Source organism: Podarcis liolepis (genome assembly GCF_965112155.1).
Source record: "Podarcis liolepis genome assembly, chromosome: 1".
Classification (NCBI taxonomy): Eukaryota; Metazoa; Chordata; class Lepidosauria; order Squamata; family Lacertidae; genus Podarcis; species Podarcis liolepis.
In genome coordinates this window covers 17,344,034-17,370,942 of record NC_139554.1, presented here as the reverse complement: position 1 = coordinate 17,370,942, position 26,909 = coordinate 17,344,034, and the positions used below count along the sequence as shown (strand labels likewise).

Sequence of the window (26,909 nt, the reverse complement as noted above, 5' to 3'; positions counted from 1 at the left end):
TGCCACGGTCAATGTAATTACGGGCAAAGCAGAATAGGCGCTATTTTAATGAGGTTCTACTCAGAACATCCTGGTATTTGGAAATGAGGTTCACAACTACTACAAAGAGTGTGCCCCCCCCCCCGATGCGGGGAGCCTGTTCTGCATATTTATTTGTTTGTTTCATAAAATTTATACACCGCTTGATTGTAGAAAAAAACTCAAAAGTAGTTTGCGGGCTCTCTGTACGTTAGGTTCCTGAGGAATATGGAACCTAAAGCATAGAACAGACTCCTCACTTCAGGCCTTCTGGAACCAATACATGGGGTAAAAATAAAAAAATTCCTTCCAGTAGCACCTTAAAGACCAACTAAGTTAGTTCTTGGTATGAGCTTTCGTGTGCATGTACACTTCTTCAGATACACTGAAACAGAAGTTGCCAGATCCTTCTATATAGTGAGAAGGTGAGGAGGGGTATTACTCAGAAGGGTGGTGGGAATGGGAGATTGGCAGATAGCTGAGATGAGCCTGTTGACGACTCTTAACGACTGTAATAGGTCTTACAGGAAAAGGCAAGGGGTGAGAAGGTGAGAAATGGCTTAGTCATTTCTCACCTTCTCACCCCAATACATGGGGTGTAGCTCAGGCCCAGAATAAGCAAGGAATGGTTAAGCAAAATCTGGGGGTGCTTCACAAATGATTAAACTGACAAATAATTTTAGGGAGAGTTTTCTTTGTATTTATAATGCTTATCCTGTTAAATGTGTCTACTTATGACATTTTTAACATTTTACTTAAATATGAGTAAAACACAGTTTTTTTATTCATGTTTAACTTTTATTTATTTATTAGATTTATATACCGCCCTTCATCCAAAGATCTCAGGGCGGTTGAGGAGATAAAAACACAAGATTAAAAACGCAAATAAATAGTTAAAACAAAAACAAGAAAAGAGTAGTCCCCTCCCTCTCAGAAACATGTTTAAAAGGCTGAAGGATGTTGATCAGCCAGAGGCCTGGTTGAAGAGGAATATTTTTTCCTGGTGCCTTAAAATGTATAACGAAGGCGGCAGCTGAACCTCCCTGCGGAGAGCAATCCCCAAATGGGGAGCCACTTCAGAAAAGGCCTCTCAGAGCTCCATGGACCCCTCATGGAGGTGACAGATGGAAAAGGGCCTCAGAGGATGAACACAGAGTCTGGGTCAGTTTATATGGGGAGAGGTGGTCCTCAAGGCCCCTTTAAGAATAACAAAAAAACCATTTACAGTAGTACGTTTCCGAGCACAATTCAAAGTGTTGGTGCTGACCTTTAAAGCCCTAAACAGCCTCGGTCCAGTATATCTGAAGGAGCGTCTCCACCCTCATCGTTCAGCACGGACACTGAGGTCCAGCGCGAAGGGCCTTCTGGCGGTTCCCTCACTACGAGAAGCCAAGTTACAGGGAACCAGGCAGAGGGCCTTCTCGGTAGTGGCGCCTGCCCCGTGGAACGGCCTCCAACCAGATGTCAAAGAGAACAACAACTACCAGGCTTTTAGAAGACATCTGAAGGCAGCCCTGTTTTTGGAAGCTTTTAATGTTTGATGTATCACAGTATTTTAATATTCTTTTGGAAGCTGCCCAGAGTGGCTGGGGAAGCCCAGCCAGATGGGCGGGGTATAAATTATTATTATTATTATTATTATTATTATTATTATACGTAGGGCTACATACACTTCAGGTTACAGATGCTTCAGGTTACAGACGCTTCAGGTTACAGACGCTTCAGGTTACATGCACTTCAGGTTACATATGCTTCAGGTTACATACGCTTCAGGTTACAGACTCCGCTAACCCAGAAATAGTACCTCGGGTTAAGAACTTTGCTTCAGGATGAGAACAGAAATTGTGCGGCGGCAGCGGGAGGCCCCATTAGCTAAAGTGGTGCTTCAGGTTAAGAACAGTTTCAGGATAAGAACGGACCTCCGCAACGAATTAAGTTATTAACCCGAGGTACCACTGTACATGGGCAATAGTGTGGAGAGAGAAAACAGGCTCCCCATTTCATGGAGGGTGGCTAGGCTGGGGCAACAGGGGTGTGATGAAGGAATAGCAGCCCCCCCCCCCCACAATTAGAATTGTATGAGGGCCTTAATGTGCAATTAGTGTGAGGGATAAAACTAACTTTCATGATGTCTTCTGTTGTTGTTGCTCTCCGATATAAAAGCATGTGAGGTATTAATATGAGGAAGGGGATAAGGAGACAGGCTCCTCCCCTCCAACTGCGTTTACGCAACACCGATGGAAGAGGTTTCTAAAAAGAAGAAGAAAGACCTTCCCCTCCTTCAGCAGTTGCTGATTTTCTCCCTTCCTTCCATTCTTTCTCGTCCCTTTAGTATTCATCTTCCCCACTTTATATTTCAGGTAGTGATCAATTATTCAATTGTGAAAGGACTAAAGTACAACCAGGCAACGCCAACATTCCATCAGTGGCGCGATGCGCGGCAGGTCTATGGGCTGAACTTTGCCAGCAAGGAGGAGGCGACCACGTTCTCAAACGCCATGCTGTTTGCCCTGAATATCATGAACTCTCTGCAAGATGGAGGTAAGGAAGGCTGGCAGTCATCTGCCTCCCTTTTCCTCTTCTTTCTTCCTGTCTGCCTTCTTGCTCTGACAGTGTGTTCCTGGACATCTTTTTGTTTTTTTGCTGCGTTCTTAGCGCAGGATCTATTTTCCGCTCCAAAGCAAGTAAGAGTGGAGAAGATGGGTGACTTGGTTTTTAGAGTACATTTTAAAATGTGCGTTCCACCCTTTTCTGCGGCATGCTCTTGTAAGATTCTGGAAGTTTTCAGGGTGGCACAGCTTGAATGGCTTAAAACCAGCTGTGGAAGGTGCGCACACTTCCGTTATGCAATTGTGGTGCAGTTTGCAGTGCTGGGAGTAGGGTCAGTCTCGCCATGTTGAATGGCAAAGCCAAGTGGCTTCTCTTTGCCCAAACATAAAGGGGAGACTTAAGGCTGCCATTGAAACAATAATCAAGGAATTTACTCCTTTCACGGACAAAAGCAGGGCTGTGGGACAGTTATGGCAGCCAGCCAACCTCTTTCATGTTATATTTCTCTTTGGGGTTCGTATGAAATGACTTGGTTATTGCCTTTGACATGTGTGCTCCAGAGCTGTAAATCCATTGCAAAAACTTTTATTACAATGTCTGACCACCCGAGATGGAGGTCCGTTTGTGTGGCAAAAAAAAAGAAAAACACTTCTGGGCAATAGAATTCTGCTGTCCCCAGTATAAGAGGCTATAAGATGATACACACACACACACACACACACACACACACAGAGAGAGAGAGAGAGAGTTTTGCAGGGCTAATGCGCAGTTATATATGAACAGCACGGAAGACTTCACATCTTGGCTAACCACTTCAGCTGCAGCCAAAAACAGCATCTTTGGACACTTGGAGTCGAAGAGATTCTTGCTGTGAACATGATCTTTAAGCTGTTCCATTTTTCCAATAAAAACTGCACATACCTCTGGCAGCTGTTTCATCCACAGGGGGGAAATACCTCCTGTGTGGAAAGCTGCAACCTGGGCTGGCAGTTTTAGTTAGTAAAACAGTACAGAGGGAAAGTATAAAATGCCCTGTCCTTCATTGCTGCAAGGATATTTGATGCAATTCATTATTATTTTTTTAATGCACGCAACACTGGGAGATGCAGTAATGGTCCTTGTTACTTGAAAAGCTGAATGCAAGGTTTGGGTGACTCAAGTACTGCTGTGTGACTTCAGGTGCTGTTTGTAGGGTGATTTATTTACAAAGGAGCAGTCTGATCATAATTAGTACAGTGGTGCCTCGCAAGACGAAATTAATTCGTTCCGCCAGTTTTGTCGTCTTGCAATTTTTTTCGTCTTGCGAAGCACGGTGTCGGGAAAGTTTTGGAAAAGCTTCAAAAATCACCAAAGTCTTTAAAAACCTCAAAAAAGGCTGCCACACCGCGTTCTATGAGTTGCTCCTCGAAGTCAAGTCGCAACTGTATTAACGGTGTTAAGAAAAAGGAAACAAACTTGCAAGACGTTTCCGTCTTGCGAAGCAAGCCCATAGGGAAAATCGTCTTGCGAAGCAGCTCAAAAAACCCTTTCGTCTAGCGAGCTTTTTGTCTTGCGAGGCATTCGTCTTGCGAGGTACCACTCTATTGGGGAGAAATGTGATTAAGTTCATACCTTACTTAAGTAACGATTCCTAAAGCAATAGATAAATGAGTAGGCTGCCATCCTTTGAAATTTGCATTTTTCTGAAATTTGCAGTGCAGTTCTCTAGCCAAGCTATGCGCACAAGAATGCACATTTGTATATATGTAAATGTATATATTGGTGAAAGTAGCATACAAAAGTGCATGATATTAAGGAAAATGGCTTGCAAAAAAAATGGATATTGGGCAAAATAACATACATAAGATCGTATATTAGGAGAAATTCACATTAGGAGAATTGTAATAAGGACTTTGAAAAAATGCAAAGGTGTGGAGAAATATGGAGAACTGAAATTCAGACTGGAAAAATGAGGAGCAGCGAGCAACTGGAATTGACATCTCTAATCATAGTATTTATTGCTTAATTTATTTCGAGTTGCTTTCCAGGGTGCCTTGTTTGTCTTCTTTCTCATGACATTTCAGTAGTTAATTCTGAAAACTAAAATTGAGCTCGCTTGCTCTCTCTCTCTCTCTCTCTCTCTTTAGATACATATCTTTGCTGGTATTCTGTTACTGTTTAACACCATGAAAAATGCAAAACTTAGATAGATATTTAGCCTAAAAATTTTAAGCATGCTAATTTGGAAGCCAAGCTCCAATTAAATCAGTAGGACCCAGGTTGAAGTAAACTTGTTTAGGTCTGTAGCTTTATGAACCTCGTGAAAGTTTATATGTTAAAGCCAAGGCTCAGGTTTCCCCAAGTCTATTTACACTTGGCTGCAAACATTGACCCAGCTGCCTCCCACAGTGGAAGAGCCTATGTACACTATGTGGCTTCTAGTAACATGACCCTGTAAGCCCCAAAGTCTTACATTCTGGACATTGGCATACGCTCTTAAATGCTATGTAGACTGTATTAAAAGTTCTGTATCATGTGTGCAGGTGATTAGCTGCGGGGGGTTTGTGCCACAGGCATAAGAAGACTGGTTTCCAGTTGAAAGGCAGGAGGTTAACTCAGGTAGCTGCAGTTAAGTTCCCACGTCTCCTCCATAGGCTTCAGAGAGGATCCCATATCATATGTGCCAGCCACTTACAGTGCAATGCTGGCACACTGCCCATTCTGTCCTTGCAAGAACCCTACGAGATGGTAGATTTGAGAGGGATTGGCTGGTCCAAGCAGTGCCATATCTAACCATAGCTGTTCATTGCACATCATAGATATTGTGTGCCTCCTATTGCCGTTGGTGTATAAACTTTGAGCAGTCAAACTAAAAATGAGGTTTGAAGGACAGTCTCGTTTTTTTAATGAGTAATCACAATATGCATAAACTCTTTAAATGTTCCACTTCAAGCAGGCCTTTGCCTGATTGACATCCCATGCCCTTTTAAATGTGTTTTGGGAGGGGGAATTATTGGTTTGTTGTTCTTACTTTGTTATTCATTTTGTGGTTTTTATATTGTAATTTTGTGTTGTGAACCATCCTGAGATCTACAGATGAAGGGTGGTATACAAATTTAATCAATCAATCAAGAAAAGTAACAATGTTATGGAAATAGGGAGGGTCCCCCTAAACACTAGGAACAAATAAATACTAGGATTTTGATTGGGATGTGGATTTAAAAAAACTAACTGCAGAGCTGTGCCAGACAGGGAATACCTGGGCTGCCTTATGCAAACCAGACTGGCTGGCTGAGGGAAGAGCAGACCATTGACATTACAATAGAGAGCCATTGAGGGTCGTCAACAAGGCAACAAGGAACTTCGTGTCTCAGGTGTGACCAGAGACTGGAGATTTGGAAGGCTGCCAGGGTCACTGCTCTGGCGGAGAGCAAGGTGCTTCTGGGAAGAAGGAGAATGAAGTAGGGGGGAGATCCATCTTAGAGAGGGAGACAAAAGGGTCTCCTGCACTGCTGTGGACCATGCAGTAAGATCTGGACTTCCTCCATGCAAACTGAAGGTGTAAATAAGCGAATAAGCCCTGTTTCTTAAAACACGACAGTTTCAGCCGTGTCTTCTATTCTCCAAAGGGAGACAGACCCTGTGTGTGAGCCTGTGGCCCCATGCTTTGTGGCCACTACTTGGCAGAGAGAGGGGTCAGGTACCGGGCTTTTGTGATGATGATGGTGGTGGTGGTGGTGGTATATATGGTACAATATTGTCATTGTCCCATACAGAACAACGAAATTGAAAAAATCTACATCAGACATTCAAAAACCAACAAGCCTGCTATCCCAGCAATCCTAGCCTGGTTAACCCCCTAAAAACTCTAATACCCCATAATTAAATACAATATACTCCCATAGAGACTACCTTACACTGTGTTTAAAACCAAAATCGCATTTGGATAGAAACTGTTTCTCAGGCGGCTAGTCCTAGTCTTTATAACCCTGTACTGTACCTTCTTCCAGAAGGCAGAAGCTGAAAGAGATCATTTCTGGGGTGCACACTATCCTGCACTATCTCTGCAGCTTTCTTATGACCTGGAAGCATAGATTTGATCCAAGGTGGGAAGAGTGCACCCAATTATTCTCTCCGCAGTCTTTACAACCCTGGACAGCATTGCTTTTTCCCTCACCGTGCAGCTCCCAAACCACACACACAGGCCATAAGTTAATGCACTCTCAACAGTACAATGGTAAATTGCCATCCACAGGTCCTTTGAGAGATTATTTTTCTGGAGGATTCTCAGAAAATATAACCTCTGCTGTGCTCTCTTCATCGGGTCTTTGCTGTTTTCTCCCCAGGTTAGGTCATCTCTCAACTCCATTCCCAGAAATCGAAACACTGAGATATGTTGCACAATGAAAACCGTAATGTTTGTTTAACATCAATGATAGCAGCTAGTCAGACACAACAGAGAGAGATTTGGTGCCTTAGCTACACCCCTGGGTCCAGGGTCACTAGCCATGACAGAGAAGGGATTTGAATTTTGGCTTCCAAGTCTGATACACCACATTGGACTCTTCATGAACTCCCCCAAACAAGGAATTTTATATAGTTAGGACTGTGTGCTTGGAAGTACCTGATTTGAATATCATCCCAGCTATGAACTCACCAGTTAGCATGCCACCGCTGTCTGAATTAGCTCCCACCATCTATATTGGGGGGGGGGGGAGAGATTCATGGTCTGACACACATTGTCATCATCACTGTTTCTATTTATGTCGAGTTGCAGCTCGGCATCCAGAGAAAAATCAGTCTCACACCATGATAGGTTCCGAAATATGGCTGCTCTTAGGGCTAATGCAGCACAGCTTTTATTGTGTGAAATAGAAAGATACAAAAAATACAAGTCAAGCAATTTGTTCTAGCCAGCAGATAAAGACCTTGGTACTAGACCATGCGAGCGATCAGGCCATGCTACGTTAGCCAATCATATGGGACAGCACGAGCTGTTCACGCGCTATTCATGCTCCAAGGATGCTTCTAGCTATGAGATCACCCTGTAACAATAAGAACTTTGCTCATGCTCTCATGTACAAGCAATCATTTTCCCACATGTCCCCTTTTCTTGTTTATATTATTTAGAGGAAAAGAGGGACCATTAGTCCAAATCGTACACTTCATTGCCTAAGCGTCTACACCTTGCAACATAAATTCCTCTTGTAACCCCTGTGGTGGGCCGTGGTCGGTACCACCATGCAGTGCATTGGGAAATCAAAGAGGGTATGCATTGAATGCAACAACACACCATAATAAAACCAACAATACATGCAATTACAATCAATAATATTTTTCTTAACCATACTCCATTGGGTAACCAAGAAGACAACCACTCCCATGGATCAAAACCTTCAGGTGGATTCAAAGGATTATGGGCTATCATTTGTTCCATATGATCAATAGTAGCAGAGATATTGGTCGATTGATCAGTTATATACATGCAGCAATGAGAATAAATTAAGGCACAAATTCCACCTTTAGAAGCAAGGATCACATCTAAAGCATAATGATGTTGAAGAACTACATTTCTTATTTCTGATATTTCTTTGTTAATCATTTTTAAAGCCAAAATGGTGGAATTAAACAAATTTTCTGTCCAGTTTGCCAATTTATGCAAATCACGGTAATTCATGGCTGCACCTAAAGAAGGCAGAAGGGACCTAGAAATGGCTGTCCCTGTATATTGAGAAATAGGTGATTGTACTTCCCTTCTGTTACGCAAACGAACCTCTGGGAGCTTATCTATTTTGTATATCAGGGGTATCACTATTCCTAGAGTGTAGGTTCCAGAAAAGGCAAAGGGGATTACTGCAAGCAACAAAACACAGGTGATAAACTTATACGATTGTCCTTCATATTATTGCTAATCTTATATGAAGCATTGGCTGAAAGCTTTTTAAAGTTTTTTAAAATCATTATTCTCAGCAGCTAAAGGCATTAACCAAGCATATTCCGCTTGCTGTAACTAAAAAGATTGCAACAAGGTCGAGAACAGAGCCCATTGTATTCGCGGGCCTTGCTAAAGAACCATATTGCAACCTTCTTTCTGTCCGGGAACCATGCCAAAGCAGAAGAATGAAACAACTGGAACACACTGAAATATCCTCACCCCCTCCCTTGCCAAGAGTCCACAATAGTTCCAAGACAGCCCTCTGTACATGCTCAGAGGAACACATCATAAGGCAGGACTCCTGAGGGAGGAGAAAAAAAGAAGAGATCTGGGGGGTAAAATCCAAGCGATGCCAATCAGGATGAGAATGGTAAATTAGTCCAATGGCCACTTCCGAGCAACGTGTGTGATATTTCTTGGCTCGATTATTGGCATGTAAAAACCACAATCCAGAAGAAGTCACACAACTATTTCTGCAGATACAGGAGCCCATTTGCTGTAAATAAGTCTGATGTATTGCTCCTTGTACTGCTGAGTCAAAAGTCCAAGCCCAATGAAGCGTGATGACACAGATGGGATGGTTGCTATTAGGAGGCAGTAAAACTGTAATGATGTTTGGTGGTCGAAGTGGCTTCCCAGGGAAAAGGGGGGCCAATGCAGTAGGGGTGAAGATGGCCTTTCAACGTGCCAGGAAACACTGGAACAGCTGTTGAAGAGCCTCTTCCATTGCAGAGGTGATTGTGATCTTGTCCGCTGGATTCTTGTGTTCTTTAAAGGCAAAAAATAGTGGAGACAAAGTGGAAGTGGGCAGGTCCAAATAACTCTTTATCCAATTCAGCTGTCCAAGAATTTGTTGTAAATCCACCAGTTTAAAATCAGGAAACTGTAGTTGAGGCGTGACTGGAATGGCTGCAGATGCTGTCAGCTTGTGTCCCAGGCACGTAATGCGTAAGGTCCGCTGGATTTTCTCCTTAGCCACTGTCAATCCAACAGGTTGTAGACTTTGCAGGATTTTGGGACACGGCGGAGGATAAGGCCGTGGCTAGCAGGCCGTGGCTAGCAGTGCCCACTGACTGGCAGGCTTTAAGGATATCAGCAATGGCTATATTTGATGTTGCCATTAGAAGGCGCAGTGCTCGCTTAAAGTCCTCATTTCCATTAGCAAACGCAAGCTGGCGAACAATCAGTTCTTGTGCTGCCAGGTCCTGAACTTGCCGCTTGAAGGTATTATACAAGCGATCAACAAATAGTCCATAGGGCTTTGCAGGACCCTGTCTGATGCTCCCCCATCGGCCATCTCGCTCATTCTTGTCATCAGGGACAGAGGCCAGAGCCTCTTGGGCTGAGGCTGAGGTGGCTGCCCAATACCGAGGATCAAGGGCCAACTGTTGGGCAATGGTAAGAAAATTGCCTCCTCCCGTTAACCCATCGAGAACATCGGTTTGGGTCAGCATGACGGGGGCTGGGGGTGCAGGAGCAATCACAGGAAAGTGATTTGGAGTATCAGAATCAAAAGGCAACAACGGAGCGGCGGCACGGAGAGATTCTTGGAGAGGAGTAGTAGAAGCGGTGCCAGATGCCTTGGGCGGAGGAGGTGGTGTGAGACTGATTTTTCTTTGATTGCAAGAGTTGCAAAAAGAGCAGGGAGCACTTACCGGAGGGATCCGTAGGAGGATGAGTGAGAGGCGCCTTTTTGCCCGGTCCGGGCGGAGATAAGTGCTGATAAGTCCGGAACGTAGTCCAGAATCACATTCACACGGGAGCTCTCACCGGGGATCCACTACGTGGATGAACGACGCGTCTGCAGCCCTTGCGGGGCGAGGTGAGAGCTGAACGTTGTACACACGGGAGCACTCACCAGGGATCCACTACGTGGATGAACGACGTGTAGGTGAGTGCTGAATAATGAAAAACAAACAGTCACACGGGAGCACTCACCAGGGATCCACTACGTGGATGAACGACGTGTAGGTGAGTGCTGAATAATGAAAAACAACGTGAAGTCCGAAGGCAGTCACACGGGGCACCAATTGTCGAGTTGCAGCTCGGCATCCAGAGAAAAATCAGTCTCACACCATGATAGGTTCCGAAATATGGCTGCTCTTAGGGCTAATGCAGCACAGCTTTTATTGTGTGAAATAGAAAGATACAAAAAATACAAGTCAAGCAATTTGTTCTAGCCAGCAGATAAAGACCTTGGTACTAGACCATGCGAGCGATCAGGCCATGCTACGTTAGCCAATCATATGGGACAGCACGAGCTGTTCACGCGCTATTCATGCTCCAAGGATGCTTCTAGCTATGAGATCACCCTGTAACAATAAGAACTTTGCTCATGCTCTCATGTACAAGCAATCATTTTCCCACATATTTATTAGTCTCTTGCTACGTAAGGAGTCTCTAAGTGACGTGATTTTTACAAGATAGAGATATATAATTTCACTTATAAAAAAGAAACTCTACCATGGCTATTGCTTTCAAAATAATTAATGTCTTTTGAAAGGAGGAAGGCGCTTAACAGCTCTTTGTTCGCAAACCAGAGTGTATTTTCAGAGCGTCGTAAGCCTCTTTGTGAGGGCAGCGTGCCCTGAAAGGCAGGTTTAAGAATCTTTTTAATAAATAAACAAACTGCAGGCAAGTTATAATTTAGGAACAGACGGTTTGCCCCCTAAAATTGTCTACAAGGAAAGTTTCCAGAAGCATAGCCGTGCTGAGTCTGTTACAACAAAACCCAAAAGGGATCTAGTTGCATGTTAAAAGGTTTATTCTGGCATCTTGCTTTTGTAGACAGTCCTCAACTGGCAGATGTAACAGCACAGAAACAAGCATGTCCACACAAACAGACACATATTTATACGCGAGAAAAGCTGTCTCAGAACTCGTAGTCCTCCTCCTGCCTGTATCCCATCATTACTGAATTTGAAGCCTAGGAACTGTAGTTTGATAAGGGTGCTGGGAATTCTGGTTCTGTGATGGGTAATTCTGGTTTGTGATTTTGAGGTGAGGGTGGAGAAATTTGCTCAAAATGTACTTAAAATGTATGGTCTGTGTGCACAGTCAAAGATAAGACAAAGTTTTCACTTTGTTACGTTGAATGTGAATTCCAGATAGGAGTTTCATTACGGGTCCTTATTGTGATTCTCAAAACCAGTTCCTTTGAGTTAAATACAAAGTTCTTTCACAAATGCATAGATATACATCTCTCCCCCCCCCCCAATTTTCCTAGAAAAGAGGGGTGAGTGCTGTCTAAAAGAAATGGAAAGACAACCTACAAAGTAAGCCGTAATGTTGGCAGTTCAACAGAACACTGGAGAAAAAGTAAACATATCAAATTGGTGTCTTGAGTTTCTTGGAATATTCTTGGGTGTCCTATTTTTAACATTGGTTTGTTTCATAAAACTGGCTTGTCCACCCATAATCTTTAGGCATTTGCGAGGACTACAGTAGTTCAGTCAAGTCTTTGGCATCATCACTCTGCCTGCTTACTTAACTCAAACACCCACTTGTATGACCTAAATTAATCAGTTGGGTGGACTGGGGTAGCGGGAGGAATTCTTAGCACTCGGCGTGCTTTCAATAGAGCCTGTTTGTTTTAACTGCAGAGGAACTTTTTGGAAACGGCGTGTGCTTAGGGTGACACACCAGCCTTAAATTTAGAATGCTAAAAGAAGGCAGCGCTGCGCAGTTTTTTCAGTGACTGAAAACGTCTCTGTCAGTTTTTAGCTTTTTTAAATTACAGGCATCATAGGCTTACAATTTCTCCAAATAAATAGCCACGCAATGGGAATGCCTTAAATTAGTTTGTTGTGGTGTGGATATGCTATCTTTTTATTTTTATTTTCCACCTCAGAACAAAGTCTGTGTTTCGTTAGCTCGTGTCCAACATGAAACGATTTAGGGTGTAAAAATAAAGCTCGCCATAAGTTAAGGCAACATAATCATTTCCCCCTGCTTGTGGGCTTCCCATTGCGACGTCTGGTTTGCCACTGTGATAACAGGATGCTTGAGTAGATAATCCAGCTGGCATGATCCAGCAGAGCTCTTCTGATGTTCCTATCTAAGGGTCTTCTTGCTAGACAATTTTACTGGGTTTTCTTGCTGGCCTGTACTGAGGGCAGGGGGAGAGACTGTAATAAAGCCCAGGCCTTGCTTTTCTTTCCCACAGAACACAGTGTAATGTTATGGCATTCAACCTGGAGGTCACAAAAATCCTAAGGAAAAGGTTTTTTTTCCTTGTCACTATTTTGTGGATGAAGGGGATTAAGACACATACCATGAATTTTAAAGGTAAAGGGACCCCTGACCATTAGGTCCAGTCGCAGACGACTCTGGAGTTGTGACGCTCATCTCGCTCTACTGGCTGAGGGAGCCAGCGTACAGCTTACAGGTTGTGTGGCCAGCATGACTAAGCCACTTCTGGCAAACCAGAGCAGCGCACAGAAACGCCGTTTACCTTCCCGCCGGAGCGGTACCTATTAATCTACTTGCACTTTGACATGCTTTTGAACTGCTAGGTTGGCAGGAGCAGGGGAGCTCACCCCATTGCGGGGATTCGAACTGCCGTCCTTCTGATCGGCAAGTCCTAGGCTCTGTGGTTTAACCCACAGCGCCACCCGCGTCCCTACCATGAATTTAGGTTTGCACAATTAATGCAGATTGAAGTGGATTAGTGCTGCAAATCCACTTTAAAAAATAAAATAAACAGACTTTTTGCAGTTAGGAAAGTGACAATGAAATCCTTTTTAAAAAACTGCAGGTTGAAAGAATGATTAATGTGGTGGTGAGTAAACACCCCACGAGTAAATCAGAAATGATTGTTCAGTACAGACCAGATATAGTTTAAACCCTCTGTAAGCTTTGCAAAAGCAAATTAGGGTGAATGCTGAAGAAGCACATTAAGTGGACAAACCCAATATAAAGGAATGTTTTATGTAGAGTTGACAGTGGTCAAAACTCCAAGTAGTCTCTCAATTTTTATTTGAGCTACAGTGATCTCTCTCTGTCTGTCTGTATCAATCTGCAGCATTGTCCTAAATAGAACATCTTTTTGATGTGAATCTAGAAACCCCAAGAACGATTTCCACCCCCATGATATCACCGTTTCCTTTTTTTTGCATTAACCATTCATTGAGAGGCATATGGAAATGTTACAATGCAGAGTGTGATCTAGAGACACCCTGTATTAGGCAGGCGTCAGGAGTTTGAATTAAGAATATAAGAGCCCTTCTCTATCACAATTTCTACAATTATAACAGCAATCAAAGTGAATTCCCTTTAATGGCACTAATATCCCAATAACTGTACAAAAGTAGAGGGGATTTATTTATTTTTTGGCTCTGCCTTCCTTATTTTTAATTGCAAACTTTCCACTTAATTTCTTAGAATTCAGAAGAGATCTGGGTGGAATTGACTAGACCAGAGTATCTTTTGTTAATTTCAGCCATAACACAAGCTGTGCTTATCAGTCGTGCTGGTTCCACTTTTGAAGGTCTTACTTTGGCTTTTCCTTGAAGTGCTAAGGCAGTCTGCAAAACAAGACGTTGTGGTGAAACACAGGAAATAAACGTACGCACCACAGGCAAAGCCCGACTGTGCAACATTGCCTCCAAGTGTCTGAAAAGCTTTAATATTTGCACAGTATTTAGTGGCAGTTTGGATGCAATTAAGACAGGATGAAAGAGTAGTATTTCACAAAAAGATCAAAACACTTATTAGCTGATGTCAGGAGCCAAATGATCACAAGCCAAGAAATTAGGGACATCAGAGGTTTTGTTTTTATGCAACTGATTAATTCTGGCTTACTTTATTTATGATAGTTCTCTTTTTGGCAGTATTTACAAGTAGGCATCGTAACCAATAATACTAGAGAATCGTGGCAGAAAATGAAATTTATATATATATAAAAGAGGGTAGCATGGAGAGGTACAGCACAAAAGAAAGAGAAATAAGGAAACCGAGAAACACAGACTCACACAAAACCCAAGAGATACATGCAACAAAATGTTGCAGAATGGTAAAATATCAGGTTCAGTGTTCATTTTGCTGTGCTGAAATGTTTCTTGAATTTGAGTGGACAGATTCTCTTCCAGTTGTCTTTAGGAGTATGCAGCAGGGAATATTTACTTATTTTTATTTCATAACATTTATTATACCTCTTGATTGTAAGGACCCTTAAAGCAGCTTACAAAAAGACAACAACAACAACAACAACAACAACAACAACAATAATAATAGGTTAAAAGCAACTATTCAAACATTCAAAAAAAGATAAAAATTGATAAACTGAAAACTAAATACAACTCCACATTCTACATATCTGGGCAAGCGAGTCTAAACAAAAATGTTTTTAGCAGGTGCCAAAAAGAGTACAATGAAGAAGGTTCCTGCTTGGTACCAATAGGCAGGGAGTTCCAAAGTTTAGGTACTGGCACACTAAAAACATTACAATGCAGAATGGGTATTATGGGACACCTGTAACGGATCCACAGATCAAATGGGGTTATGGTGATCACAACACATAATCTAGAACAGGGGTCAGCAAACCTTGGGCCAGTGTCTACAGTGCTGATCGCACAGTCGGCCGGAGGGCGGGGGAGCGCATGCCCATATGTGTATGCACATGCTATTTCCAGCGCATTTCCAGGTTGGAGGAGCACCAGAAATAACGCTTGCACATGTGCAAATAACGCATGCGCATGCACAAATAACGCTTGCGCACAAGCTATTTCTGGTGCTCCTCTGACCCGGAAGTGGGCAGCCGCACAGCGCAGCCCCGGTAAGAGCGGGTGGCGGCAGCAGCTGGCAGGGGTCGCTGCAGGCCGTATAAACGAGTCCCTTAGGCCTTATCCGGCCTGCGGACCTTAGTTTGGGGACCCCTGATCTAGAATGTCCACAGTTTTAGAAATGCAAAAGGAAAATAATTGTCACTTTGAAGCACATTTTTTTAAAATGTACTGTAATAGCTTTTAGGGAAGCTTCTTGAAGTTTTCTCCACACTGACAGAAACATTCTTCAGAAACCAAGGTTTTGTCTGTTTTTCTAAGAGAGAGGGAGAGAATTAAAAGGGCTTGAGTAAAGCCATTGAAGAGAATAGATTAGTGTTGCCTTGAGATTGTCAGCATTGTATGGGGGGATTTGATTGTATGCTGGAAATTTAGGTTTGTGGATTAAATAACTCTGGCACAACAAATCTTTAAAAAATTGACTCTTCATGTTGGGAAATTGACGGGGGAATGCACTAAAAGTGTAGGACAAGCGATTGATGGGAAGACTGCTCCTGACCCAAATTTTGAAGACCGTGCATTAGTTAGGAGACTTTAAAGAACTCCACACAAACAAATCAGAATGAATGCTCCTTGTTGTATAATGTCCCCACAAATAGCTCAGCTGGTAGAGCACAAGGCACTTAATTTCAGGGTTGTGGGTTCAAACCCCATGTCGGGCAAATGTCCCTGCATTTCAAGGGGTTGGACTGGATGACCCCTGTGTTCCTTCCAACTCTTATGATTCTCTGAAATTAGAATGAAGAACAGGCATTGTATAACCTCCATGCATATTAAGGTTGTCAGCTCAGACATTCTCCCCAGAGGGCTGTGTAAGACCAACGGTTTCAAATGTCACTGAGAAGTCAAGGAGAACAAACAGGGGGACACACACACACACACACACACACACACACACCTGTCCCAACATAGGTCATAATACAGGGCGACCAAGGCAACCTTACTCCCCACACCAGGCCTGAAATGGATCTAGAAAATCAGTCTCATCCAAGAGTGTTTGGAGTTGCACCTTAATATAATTCCATGTGTGACTCTCCATCACACCTTGCAACAGAAAGCTTTATAGTCAACTTTAGCCACTTACCCATGGCCCAAAAGGGGGATATGTATTCTTCCCCCTCCCCAAAAGGGCACAGGTTTGCATAGAATTAGCATATGTTGATTTAATTGTTGTTGTTGTTGTTGTTGTTTAGTCGATTAGTTGTGTCCGACTCTTCATGACCCCATGGACCAGAGCACGCCAGGCACTGCTGTCTTCCACTGCCTCCTGCAGTTTGGTCAAACTCATGCTGGTAGCTTCGAGAACACTGTCCAACCATCTCGTCCTCTGTCGTCCCCTTTTCCTTGTGCCCTCCATCTTTCCCAACATCAGGGTCTTTTCCAGGGAGTCTTCTCTTCTCATGAGGTGGCCAAAGTATTTGAGCCCCAGCTTCAGGATCTGTCCTTCCAGTGAGCACTCAGGGCTGATTTCCTTAAGAATGGATAGGTTTCATCTTTTTGCAGTCCATGGGACTCTCAAGAGACTCCTCCGTGAATTTAGAAATAAATACTGTAATTTAAATAGAAACACGGCATATCTTGTGATAATTGGGAAGACAGGTGTGTCTACTCAGTCTGTACTCCAGGTGTAAACTGCTGATGGGCAACTTCAAGGTCCAATTGCTCGCCCTTCTTAGAGTTCCTGATCCCTGGACAGGACAGCCCTTCAAATAGAGGAGTGTCCTCTGCAAAGCAGGGCAACATGGCCACCCTAAATTCAGTAGTCTTTCTCTCTTACTTTAGCAGCATATTCAGAAGGGGTGGCAGAATCATCTTTTGGGTTCTAGTTCCTGAAATTCATTTGGAAGAGTCGCTCTTTCAAAGCATGTAGCACATTCGGGACTGAATGAATAGCAGGCCTCCCTGGCTGTTATCTGCAGTTTAATCTGATCTGTTGAGTTTCTGAGTTACATCTTTGGCTCAGCCTCTGGGAAGCTCGCTTGTGCATTCATCAGATGTGTAATTTCCTTCAGCCTAAGAGGGATTGTTCTCACTAATAGGCTTGATTTTCAAATCCACTTCAGTTTTATCTGGGCTTCCTATTGGCCTGATTTCAACAGCAGCACTTTGATAATCAATATCTTCTGTTGCTCTCTAGGAAGAGATGACTTCATTCCATTTAGGCACGAGAATGAGTCGAAAATAATAAATGATAATGCCCTCCCCCTTTTTACCCCCTTTTGGTTTACTTTCCTTTTGTCCCTGTGCCATGAATCAATGGCTTTCTGCCCCTTATTTGTTCCTATAATTAAAATTTCCTGACTTTTGGTAGGTTGAATTAGTTCTTGTTACTGCTTCTGTAAGTAGACATGATACCTACCACAGTGCCCTGGTGGGGAGGGGAGAGAACCCCACTTTAAAACTACGTTTCCCATAGTGGGTGGGGAGAAGGCTGTGACCATACACCCTGCAAACCAATTCTTCCTTTGCTGAAGAGATGTAGCAGTCGAGGTTCTCAGAATGATCTGCTGCTAAATGCTGAGTGGTAACACACCTGAATGCTGGAGTTTGTGGCAAGCCATATATTATACAGCTGCTAATGGCTTGATATGTTGTTGTTTTTTTAAAAAAAAATGCATGAAAATTTCTACAATAATAGTTGTTCAGCTCTGCAGCATACGTGTACAATGGCAAGTTATGTTGCTGAAATCGGATCTGGAATACGTTTAGCCAGTATTCAGTTGATGAAAGTTGTCTATTTTAGAATCTTAGGTGCCAGCAAGACAAACTGACCTGTCATGAATGCATTTTTTGGCTATCATTTGACAACCCTGTTACTGACTTCTGCCAGGCTGGAACTTGTGACTCAGGAATGAAAAGCTTCCTACCGTATTGCTCATCGGCACAAATCTGGCTAGTGCTATTGCTTTCGGTATGGTGGTGTGTGTGTTAGGTGTAGCATGCACATTTGCAGAGACAGGGCCCATGCATATCTATTGCAACAATTAGGATGGAACAAATGAAGCAATTGTCCCCCCGTCGTCCACCAAATGGGCAGAATTAAAACATGCTTAGCTCTCTCCTACTGAAAGCAATGGGATATGAACGTGTTTCATATTTTCCTGGATCTTGCCTGTTGTTTTTTTCCTAACTGCTGCTTTTATTCCATTCTAGCTAAAGCAATATTTGCTTTACTGGCTGATATGTTGATTGGGGATGCGTAAGCGGTACATTAGTCTTAAAGCACATGATTCCCCCCCCAAAAAAGAATCCTTTGCGGTGCTATAGTTCCCAGGATCCTTTAGGGAAAGCTATGTGCTTTAAATGCGCTATAAATGCCCTACTTACTACGGTGGAACAACTGCTTTGTGAAATGAACCCTCGGTATGTCTAGCCTAGTGAATGACGTTGCTAGTTAAGCGAAGTTGAATAAATGCACCCAGGCCTTTAAAATGACCTTTGCTAACATGATAACCTTCAGATGTTTGGGGCCACAACTCTCATGGTTGGAAATGGCTGCTTCAAAGGGCGAACCTTTAAGTGAGTGTGGCAGAATACGTGCAGAAAATACAGGTGCTCTTCATAGTTGTAACTATATGTGCAATATGCAATGCCGTTAACGTATCTGGGGTTTAAATGTGAGGGGTGCACATTTGGGTAGGGCATCTACACACTGAAGTGTGAAGTCTTGCCACCACCCTATATAATTACAGTGGTACCTCGGGTTACAGACTCCGCTAACCCAGAAGTAGTACCTCGGGTTAAGAACTTTGCTTCAGGATGAGAACAGAAATTGTGTAGCAGTGGCGCGGCGGCAGCGGGAGGCCCCATTAGCTAAAGTGGTGCTTCAGGTTAAGAACGGACCTCCAGAACGAATTAAGTTCTTAACCCGAGGTGCCACTGTATAGTGAATTCGTCTGAGCAGGGACATCTATATAGCTAAAACAGCACCATCCACGCACAAGAGGGGAGGTGTCAGCAGGCTGCGAGGAAAATCTTTGGAGGGAAGACCACCAAAATAGCACAATGAGGATTGGGCAGGTTCATCAGCCATGAAGTGCTGACTGACTATTGGAGAGCCCACTGTTGGCTGGAACCCTGAGCAGGAGCACTTCATGTTGCAACATTTTGCTGCATGCCCCACAGGTGCGCATCAAAAGCACACCTGGACGAACTGGCTGGAGTGCCTCATTTAAATGTATATATTTCACTCTCTGTGTTTGTGTACACACAAATACACATGTGTACCGTATATACATATAACAGCATCCGGATGTTAAACCAGATCGAACCCACCCAGGGAAAGCTGGGAGCAGAACTCCTGCTTGGGGGGAGGGGGGGTTGGACTAGAATTGCCTCAGGATCCCTCCCAAGTCTATGATTCCTGCAACGCTGTTTCCTTGTAATTTCTTCATATTTTTGAAGCACATTGCCCCAAGTATTTTCTGACGAAGGGTAATTAGTTATGAAATTATTCGGTCTTACTGGTGCGAAGATGCCTGCAGGGAACCATCCTCAAAAAGAATTTGCACAGAGGGGACAGAATACGGTCATTGCTGTGTGCCAAGCATTGACTGAATCACACACACACACACCCAGCTCTGGAATTACTCCAGCAGGAGCATGGAAGCCAAGCTCCTTCCTGCCCCATTGAGATAATATGGGATGCTCTGGGACCAACCATGGGGGTTTGTACTCAAACGGGGAAGAGCCATGGCATTGGTTTCTCACCTGTGGCATCAAAGCTGTTGTCTTACACAAGCAATTGGCTCTCCAGTGGCTCTCGCACCATCAAGAAGGATATTAAGAACCTCTCAAAGGCTAGGATCTAGTGAGGCCAATTCACATGCAGAAACACACGCTCAAAGCGCTATGTTACCATTTTAAATGGTCATGGCTGTTGCAAGACTCTCAGTTGCAGCCCGGAAACTGAGAAGAATGTTCATCAAAAAGTCTGATAAGCAATTTAATATAGAAACTTGTTTGTGCAGGTCTGTATTTTAAGATAGATAGATAGATAGATAGATAGATAGATAGATAGATGATAGATAGATAGATAGATAGATAGATAGATAGATAGATAGATAGATAGATAGATAGATATTCTGCACAGCAAGGCACAGAATATTTTTATCTCCTTTTTTCATTGGAACGACCGGGATGGCCGCAACAACAAATAAACTTTGAATTGAATTGTAACAGTCATGGCTTGGAGCTGTCGTTTGTTAAGGATGCTGATAGTTGTAGCAGACCCCTTTAAGCTCCTACAATTCCCAGGCTCCTGCAGTCGATTCCTCTTCACAAAGAATTCTGGAAATACTGTAGCTCTGTGAGGAAACTGGGGGTCTCCTAAAAACTCTCAGCACCCTTAACAAACTACAGGCCCCAGAATTCTTTGAGGGAAGCTGCGGCTGTTTATAGTGGTATCGTCACAGTGCATTGAATGTATGATATGAACGTACCCATGGCAGGCATTGTTAGTTTGTGCCAGAATGTTTTCATGCAAAAACCAGGCGTTTTCAAAGCTCTAATGATGCTTTTCCTCATGCACTCTGATTGATTTTGGAAGAGTCTTCTATCAATGACTCCGTGTGGATTTTATAATTTTCCTCTCTGCTGGTGAATTACACATAATATTACGCCAGAGAGAGACCGTTTTAATAATAAAACACTAATTGAAGAGTGGCTGCGATAGATTTCAGAATTTCTGCGCAGCCTCCCCTTCCAGCATCTGTTGATTTGGGACTCTTGTTTCCTTCTGCAGATTAATTGAGATTAATCTCATTAGAGAATTGGCCGGGGAAATAAGTGACTGGGCAGAAGAGACCTTGGCAGCCAAAGCCAGGCTCTCAAGAATGTGCTACAGATTCCCAATTCTTGCTTCCAGATTTGGCAGTCGTTTCATTCCTTATGGCTTCCCTCATCTGCCCTATAATAAAAAGCTAGTGTTTTCTTTTTTAACTTTGAAAAGTTTAACAGTCTTTTTTTTTTTTTTGCAGGTTAAAAAAAACACACCCTACCACCACTTAATTGAAACTAGCTGTATATAATTACTGTTGTTGTTGCTGCTGCTGTTGTTATTATTATTATTATTTGAAAAAGTTTGACACATGTTCTCCCCTCCCTAACCTAATTCCCCTTCTCAAAACAGGACCTCCGAACTCTGCAGTATTTCACATTGACAAGTGACATGTGATGCCGGTTGACGGGTCTCGAAGACCCATCTCCTGTTTCAGTCCCTTCAAACTCTGCCTAATCTAAGACATATATGGTTCAGGGAGGCATGTATCTGTTTTCTCCTGCCCCCGCGGCTCTGATTGGAGGGCTTTTTAGGTCCAGAATATCCCAAGGAGTCTTTAGGGTTATTGGCTGTGTTTCAGGTTTACTCTTCTCTCTCTCCCCCCGCCCCCACCGTTTCGGAGGTGGTTGTTCCCCCCCCCCCTTACCCGAGGGATTTCCCTTGTTATGCTGCAGACTTGATTCTGTGGCCTCTCAGCTGCAAAGCCCCTCTTCCGGATGTGTCATTTGGATATAGTATCCCCTATGCCTAATGCAGGAATCAATCGGACGTCGTTGCTTAAACGACCCACGCTCTCCATGCCGCAACGCGGGAAGTAACTCAGTTCTGCTAACATGCCAGTCCGGCGGACTCGGCACGGTCATCTGAAAGGAGTGAGCTGGGCCACCATCAGCCTCAGCACTCGGTGTAAGTACAGCTTTATGTGGGTTGAAAGCATTGCAAGTCATGCAAGGCCCCCCGTCAAAGCACTGCGTTGGTGTGCGAAGGCTGCAACGACTCGGCACTTTTTGTGGGAGGGGGGGTGCTTCCTTGGGGAAATGACAATAATGAAATATTGCTGTGGCAGTCCCCCCCTGCCCCCCAAAGAATTTTTACTTTCTGCACAGCTAACAACGGTTTTGATTAGCGATGACGAGGTCCAAGCTAACGTCCCTGTCGCAGAATCGCCCTTGTTCAATGAGAACCGTAATAATAAGCAACGCTTCACTTTAAAAAACATTTTTGGGGGAGTGGAGGGGGAGACCAGATTGGGTTTGATATTTATACCCTGCTTTTCTATTAAAACGGCACCCAGAGCTGAAATAAGAGCAAATAATAATTGTTGGGTTATCATGCATTACCTTCAGTACAGATTTTGCTCAAGGTGCAATATGCATCTTCTTGGAAAATCCCCTGTGGTTTTTAGCAGATATGGAATGCAACTTAAAACAATTATGGAAAGGGGGGGGGCAAGTAAGAAAACCAGGAAAGATGGGAAAGAGAGGGACAGGGAGTAACTGAGATTTGGGGGCTGGATATTTGTGTACTCCTAAACATGGTTACTGATGAGGGATACTCTAAAAATGACTTGCTCATTTTGAAAAACTCCATGTACAAAAGTGTTTGGAATATTGTAGGGAGCATAGAGTATCCGTATAAAGGTGCAATCCTTACATGGCAGTAAATCCCAGTGAACTTGCTGCGGCTTGCATCTGAGTAGGCATGCCTGGGATTGCAGTGTAAGTCACCTTATTGCGCAGATATTTTTCTGAGAAGCTTGCTAGGGTGAGACCCGAGCACTGAAGGGCTCCTTGCTCATGCAGAAATAAGGTACGGCGAACTCAGTGGAGTCGTTTCAGAGTTACAGCCCTGTGAAGCAGAGATGACTTCTTGAGGCTAATTTGGATTGTAAATTATCCCCACCCCAATCCGCAGAGGAGTAACAGGAGTAAAGCCTGAAGTAACCGTGACAGAGCTGTTTTCTCTTTGCCTGCTGCAAACTCCTTGTTATGTCTGCCCTGCTTTAAAAAGACAGAGATTCTCTCACCCCACCCCACTGCCCCATGGTGCAAGTCAGCTGACCCCTTTAGTAGTCTGCAGCTTTTCAGAATAGTCATGCCACGTGATAAACTTTATGGAGCGCCTGGTGGCCTGAATGAGTCCCACAGGGATTGGATGGCACATTTGTCTAGTGTGCTGGTTTCATTCTTACCCCCACCTCCCGGAGTCTGTTGTTCTGTGTTGACAAGCTGCCTTTCCATGGGATGAGGGTATTCGTTGGACACAAAGCAGACAAACAGGAAGTACTTCTTCACAGGGCACGTAGTTAAACCCTGGAATTGGTCCCCACAAGATGTGGCTGTTGACACCAACTTGGATGGCTTTAAAAGGGAATTAGGCAAACCCTGAAGGGTTAAGCTATCAATAGCTGTATACTACCACAGAGGTCTGGGACGCGGGTGGCGCTGTGGGTTAAACCACAGAGCCTAGGACTTGCTGATCGAAAGGCCGGCGGTTCGAATCCCCACGACAGGGTGAGCTCCCGTTGCTCAGTCCCTGCTCCTGCCAACCTAGCAGTTCGGAAGCATGTCAAAGTGCTAATAGATAAATAGGTACCGCTCCGGCGGGAAGGTAAACGGCATTTCCGTGTGCTGCTCTGGTTCGCCAGAAGCGGCTTAGTCATGCTGGCCACATGACCCAGAAGCTGTACACCGGCTCCCTCGGCCAATAAAGCGAGATGAGCGCCGCAACCCCAGAGTCGGCCACGACTGGACCTAATGGTCAGGGGTCCCTTTACCTTTACCACAGAGGTCAGGAGCCTCTGAATACCCATCTCCAGGGAGAGGGGAAAATAGTGGGAGAGGAGGAACAACAACAACAACAGCAACAACAACAACAACAATCTGTGCTTCAACCTAAGGTCCCAGGGCAGGTTACAACAGTTAAAACACAATGTTGAAAACAGTTCAAAAGAACCTACAATCACAGAAATCAGGTGGGTCCTAAACATAATATACCACTAGTATCAAAAGCCAGGTGTGTTTTTGGCATCCGCTGAAACCAGCCTAATGAAGGTACCTGGTGCACCTCTGTGGGGAGGGTGTTCTGCAACTGAGGGGCTACCACAGAGAAGGCCATCTCAGCAACCTACCTACACACACACACACACACACACGCACACACACACACACACACACCAGTTTCCCAGGGCAGTGGAGCAACCAATAGGGCCCCCTCTGCCGATATTAACACCTGAGAGGGGTCCGTAGGGAAGGAGGCAATCTTTCAGATACTTCGGATACTCTCTGCACACTGCTCATGTATATTTGTATATATTAAGCTGTATAGAGATGGTCTACATAAATAAACAGCATCAGCATCAGGTTGACCACTCCCGCAGCAAGGCAAATGGGGCACTTCCCTACCAACTCCATCCTGCCCTCAGCCAGTCTCCACCTACTTGCCTTCCTACCTACCTGCAACCAGTCTAGGGAGGGTGGCTTCCTCCTCTTCTGTCTCTCCATGTTGCCCTTGTAGAACTTTGCAGGGATAGGTGGCAAAACTAGAATTAGTTGCCTCTGCCTGTTGTTGGCTGTGGCAACACCTGCTGTTGGTCTTTCTGCCTTTCCCCTTGACAGTAGTAGTAGTAGCAGCAGCAATAATAATAATAATAATAATAATAATAATAATAATAATAATAATAATTTATTAATATGCCACTCACCTGGCTGGGTTGCACTGGCCACTCTGGTCAGCTTCCAACAAATTATAAAACTACAGTAAAACATCAAACAGTGGGCACCAGCCCCACCAAACCACCGTGAGAAACCGGATACCTCACTACATTGACTCTTGGTGTGACACAGCACAGCTCTTTTAATATTATGTTTAGTTTTAAACATGTAGTGTACCTTGGGTTAAGAACTTAATTCGTTCTGGAGGTCCGTTCTTAACCTGAAACTGTTCTTAACCTAAGGTACCACTTTAGCTAATGGGGCCTCCCGCTGCCGCCACGCCGCCACCGCACGATTTCTGTTCTCATCCTGAAGCAAAGTTCTTAACCCGAGGTACTATTTCTGGGTTAGCAGAGTCTGTAACCTGAAGCGTCTGTAACCTGAAGCATCTGTAACCCGGGGTACCACTGTAGTAACTGAGAGCATGGGTTGTGAACTAGAAATCCTGGTTCAAACCTAATTTTACAGATAATCACACTAGGTGGCCGTCGTCAAGCCACAGTTATTTTGTGCTTGCCCCCTCCGCTCATCTGGGTCACAGTTAGAATACTTGGATTGTAAGGACCATAGTTTAGGAGCTTTGCATGTGGGTGGCGCTGTGGTCTAAACCACTGTGCCACTTGGGCTTGCCGATCAGAAGGTCAGCGGTTCGAATCCCCATTGCTCTGTCCCAGCTCCTGCCAACCTAGCAGTTCGAAAGCACACCAGTGCAAGTAGATAAATAGGTACCGCTAAGGTGGGAAGGTAAATGGCGTTTCCGTGCACTCTGGTTTCCGTCACGGTGTTCTGTTGCTCCATAAGCAGTTTAGTCATGCTGGCCACATTACCCAGAAAGCTGTCTGTGGACAAACGCCGGCTCCCTCAGCCTGAAAGCGAGATGAGCGCCGCAACCCCATAGTCGCCTTTGACAGGACTTAAGCGTCCAGAGGTCCTTTACCTTTTACTTGCATGCGGATGATGCCAGGTTCAATCCTCAGCATCTCCAGGCAGAGTTGGGAAAGTCTCCTGTCAGTTGGACAAATGTTGAACTGAAGTGGGCTGCTTCTGAGAGATGTGGTACTTGTCTGAACAGAAGCAGGAACTCTCCAAACGAGGGACCCCCAACCTGAGTCAAGATGATTCAGATGCAAGAGAAAAACTGCAGACAGTGCGCCTGCACAAACTGAAACATACGTTTACTAAACATAAAACATGGGCATTAATTTCCATCCATGCATTTAATTTCACATCTAATTTGCCTTGGCCCTTTAAGGAGGCAGATATGGGAAACAAGAAGAATGAGGAGAAAGGGATATGGATGAGCAAGACTGAGAAATGTGACTTGTCTGTTGAGTAATTATTTGAAAGGCTGGGTGAAATGACTGCTTCCAAATACTTTGCACGTTAATTGGTCTCAAGCATATCGGACTTGACATGATTTTCTTTTATCCTTTTTGTTGCGGTCAGCATTATTCAGAGGCCAACAACTGCATTAATTTAGTAAACAGTCTTTGTTTTGGGCAAATGCTTTGCTTCTTTATCTCATTCCTCTTGACTATTATCTGTGCGCCTTAACAATACTCCAAAAAAAAAAAGAAGAGAGTATTAGAATAGACTGAAAACATTCACCCAATTGTGTTCTGAAATCTAGTGACAGACGTAGCAAACACAAGGCTCTATTATTAGCAAAAAAATATTAATTAACCCTCAGAGAAGGTAGAACTGAACAAGAAATTTCCTGGCTGGCATTTGCCTAAGTGGTTTGCCCCAACAGTTCACATGCTAAATTTAAAGACAGCATTGCGTCCCGTAGGGATTGGCTAATGTTTTGATACAGGCAGCCTTGCACTAAGTTTAACTCCCTTGTTATTGGCTTCTCACAGCCTCCGTTGGATAGAGGTACCTGTGAGGAGAACTTGCTTGACAAAATTTCACAAAATGGCAGTGTGATCTCAACTGAGCAGCTTGAAGTTCATAAGAATATAATGGGAAAGAAAACGCTTTTGTGTTGGGTAATGGCTAGCACCTTGACTTCCGTAAAAGGCTGTATAAATTGCTTTAGAAGCAGTGCACCCAAGGGCTTTATTTATTTCTTTAGAAAAGTGTATATAAATCAAAAGAAATATATATAAGAAAAATCCAGAGTGGCTGGGGAAACCTAGTCAGATGGTCAG

General features: G+C 43.9%; 1 protein-coding gene across 27 annotated transcripts in view; it reads left to right on the top strand.

The window, feature by feature from the left end:
• The window catches only part of EVL (Enah/Vasp-like), a 154,817-nt gene that overhangs the window by 84,293 nt on the left and 43,615 nt on the right, over positions 1–26,909 (top strand). For 23 of the 27 annotated variants that reach the window (XM_083517727.1, XM_083517726.1, XM_083517725.1 and 20 more), the window contains exon 3: positions 2,379–2,559. In XM_083517727.1, the coding sequence (XP_083373853.1) occupies positions 2,379–2,559 (181 nt within the window). Of the gene's footprint in view, positions 1–2,378; positions 2,560–21,426; positions 21,950–26,909 lie in introns of those variants that run through there. The other 4 variants (XM_083517714.1, XM_083517711.1, XM_083517712.1 and 1 more) reach the window with 4 other exon arrangements.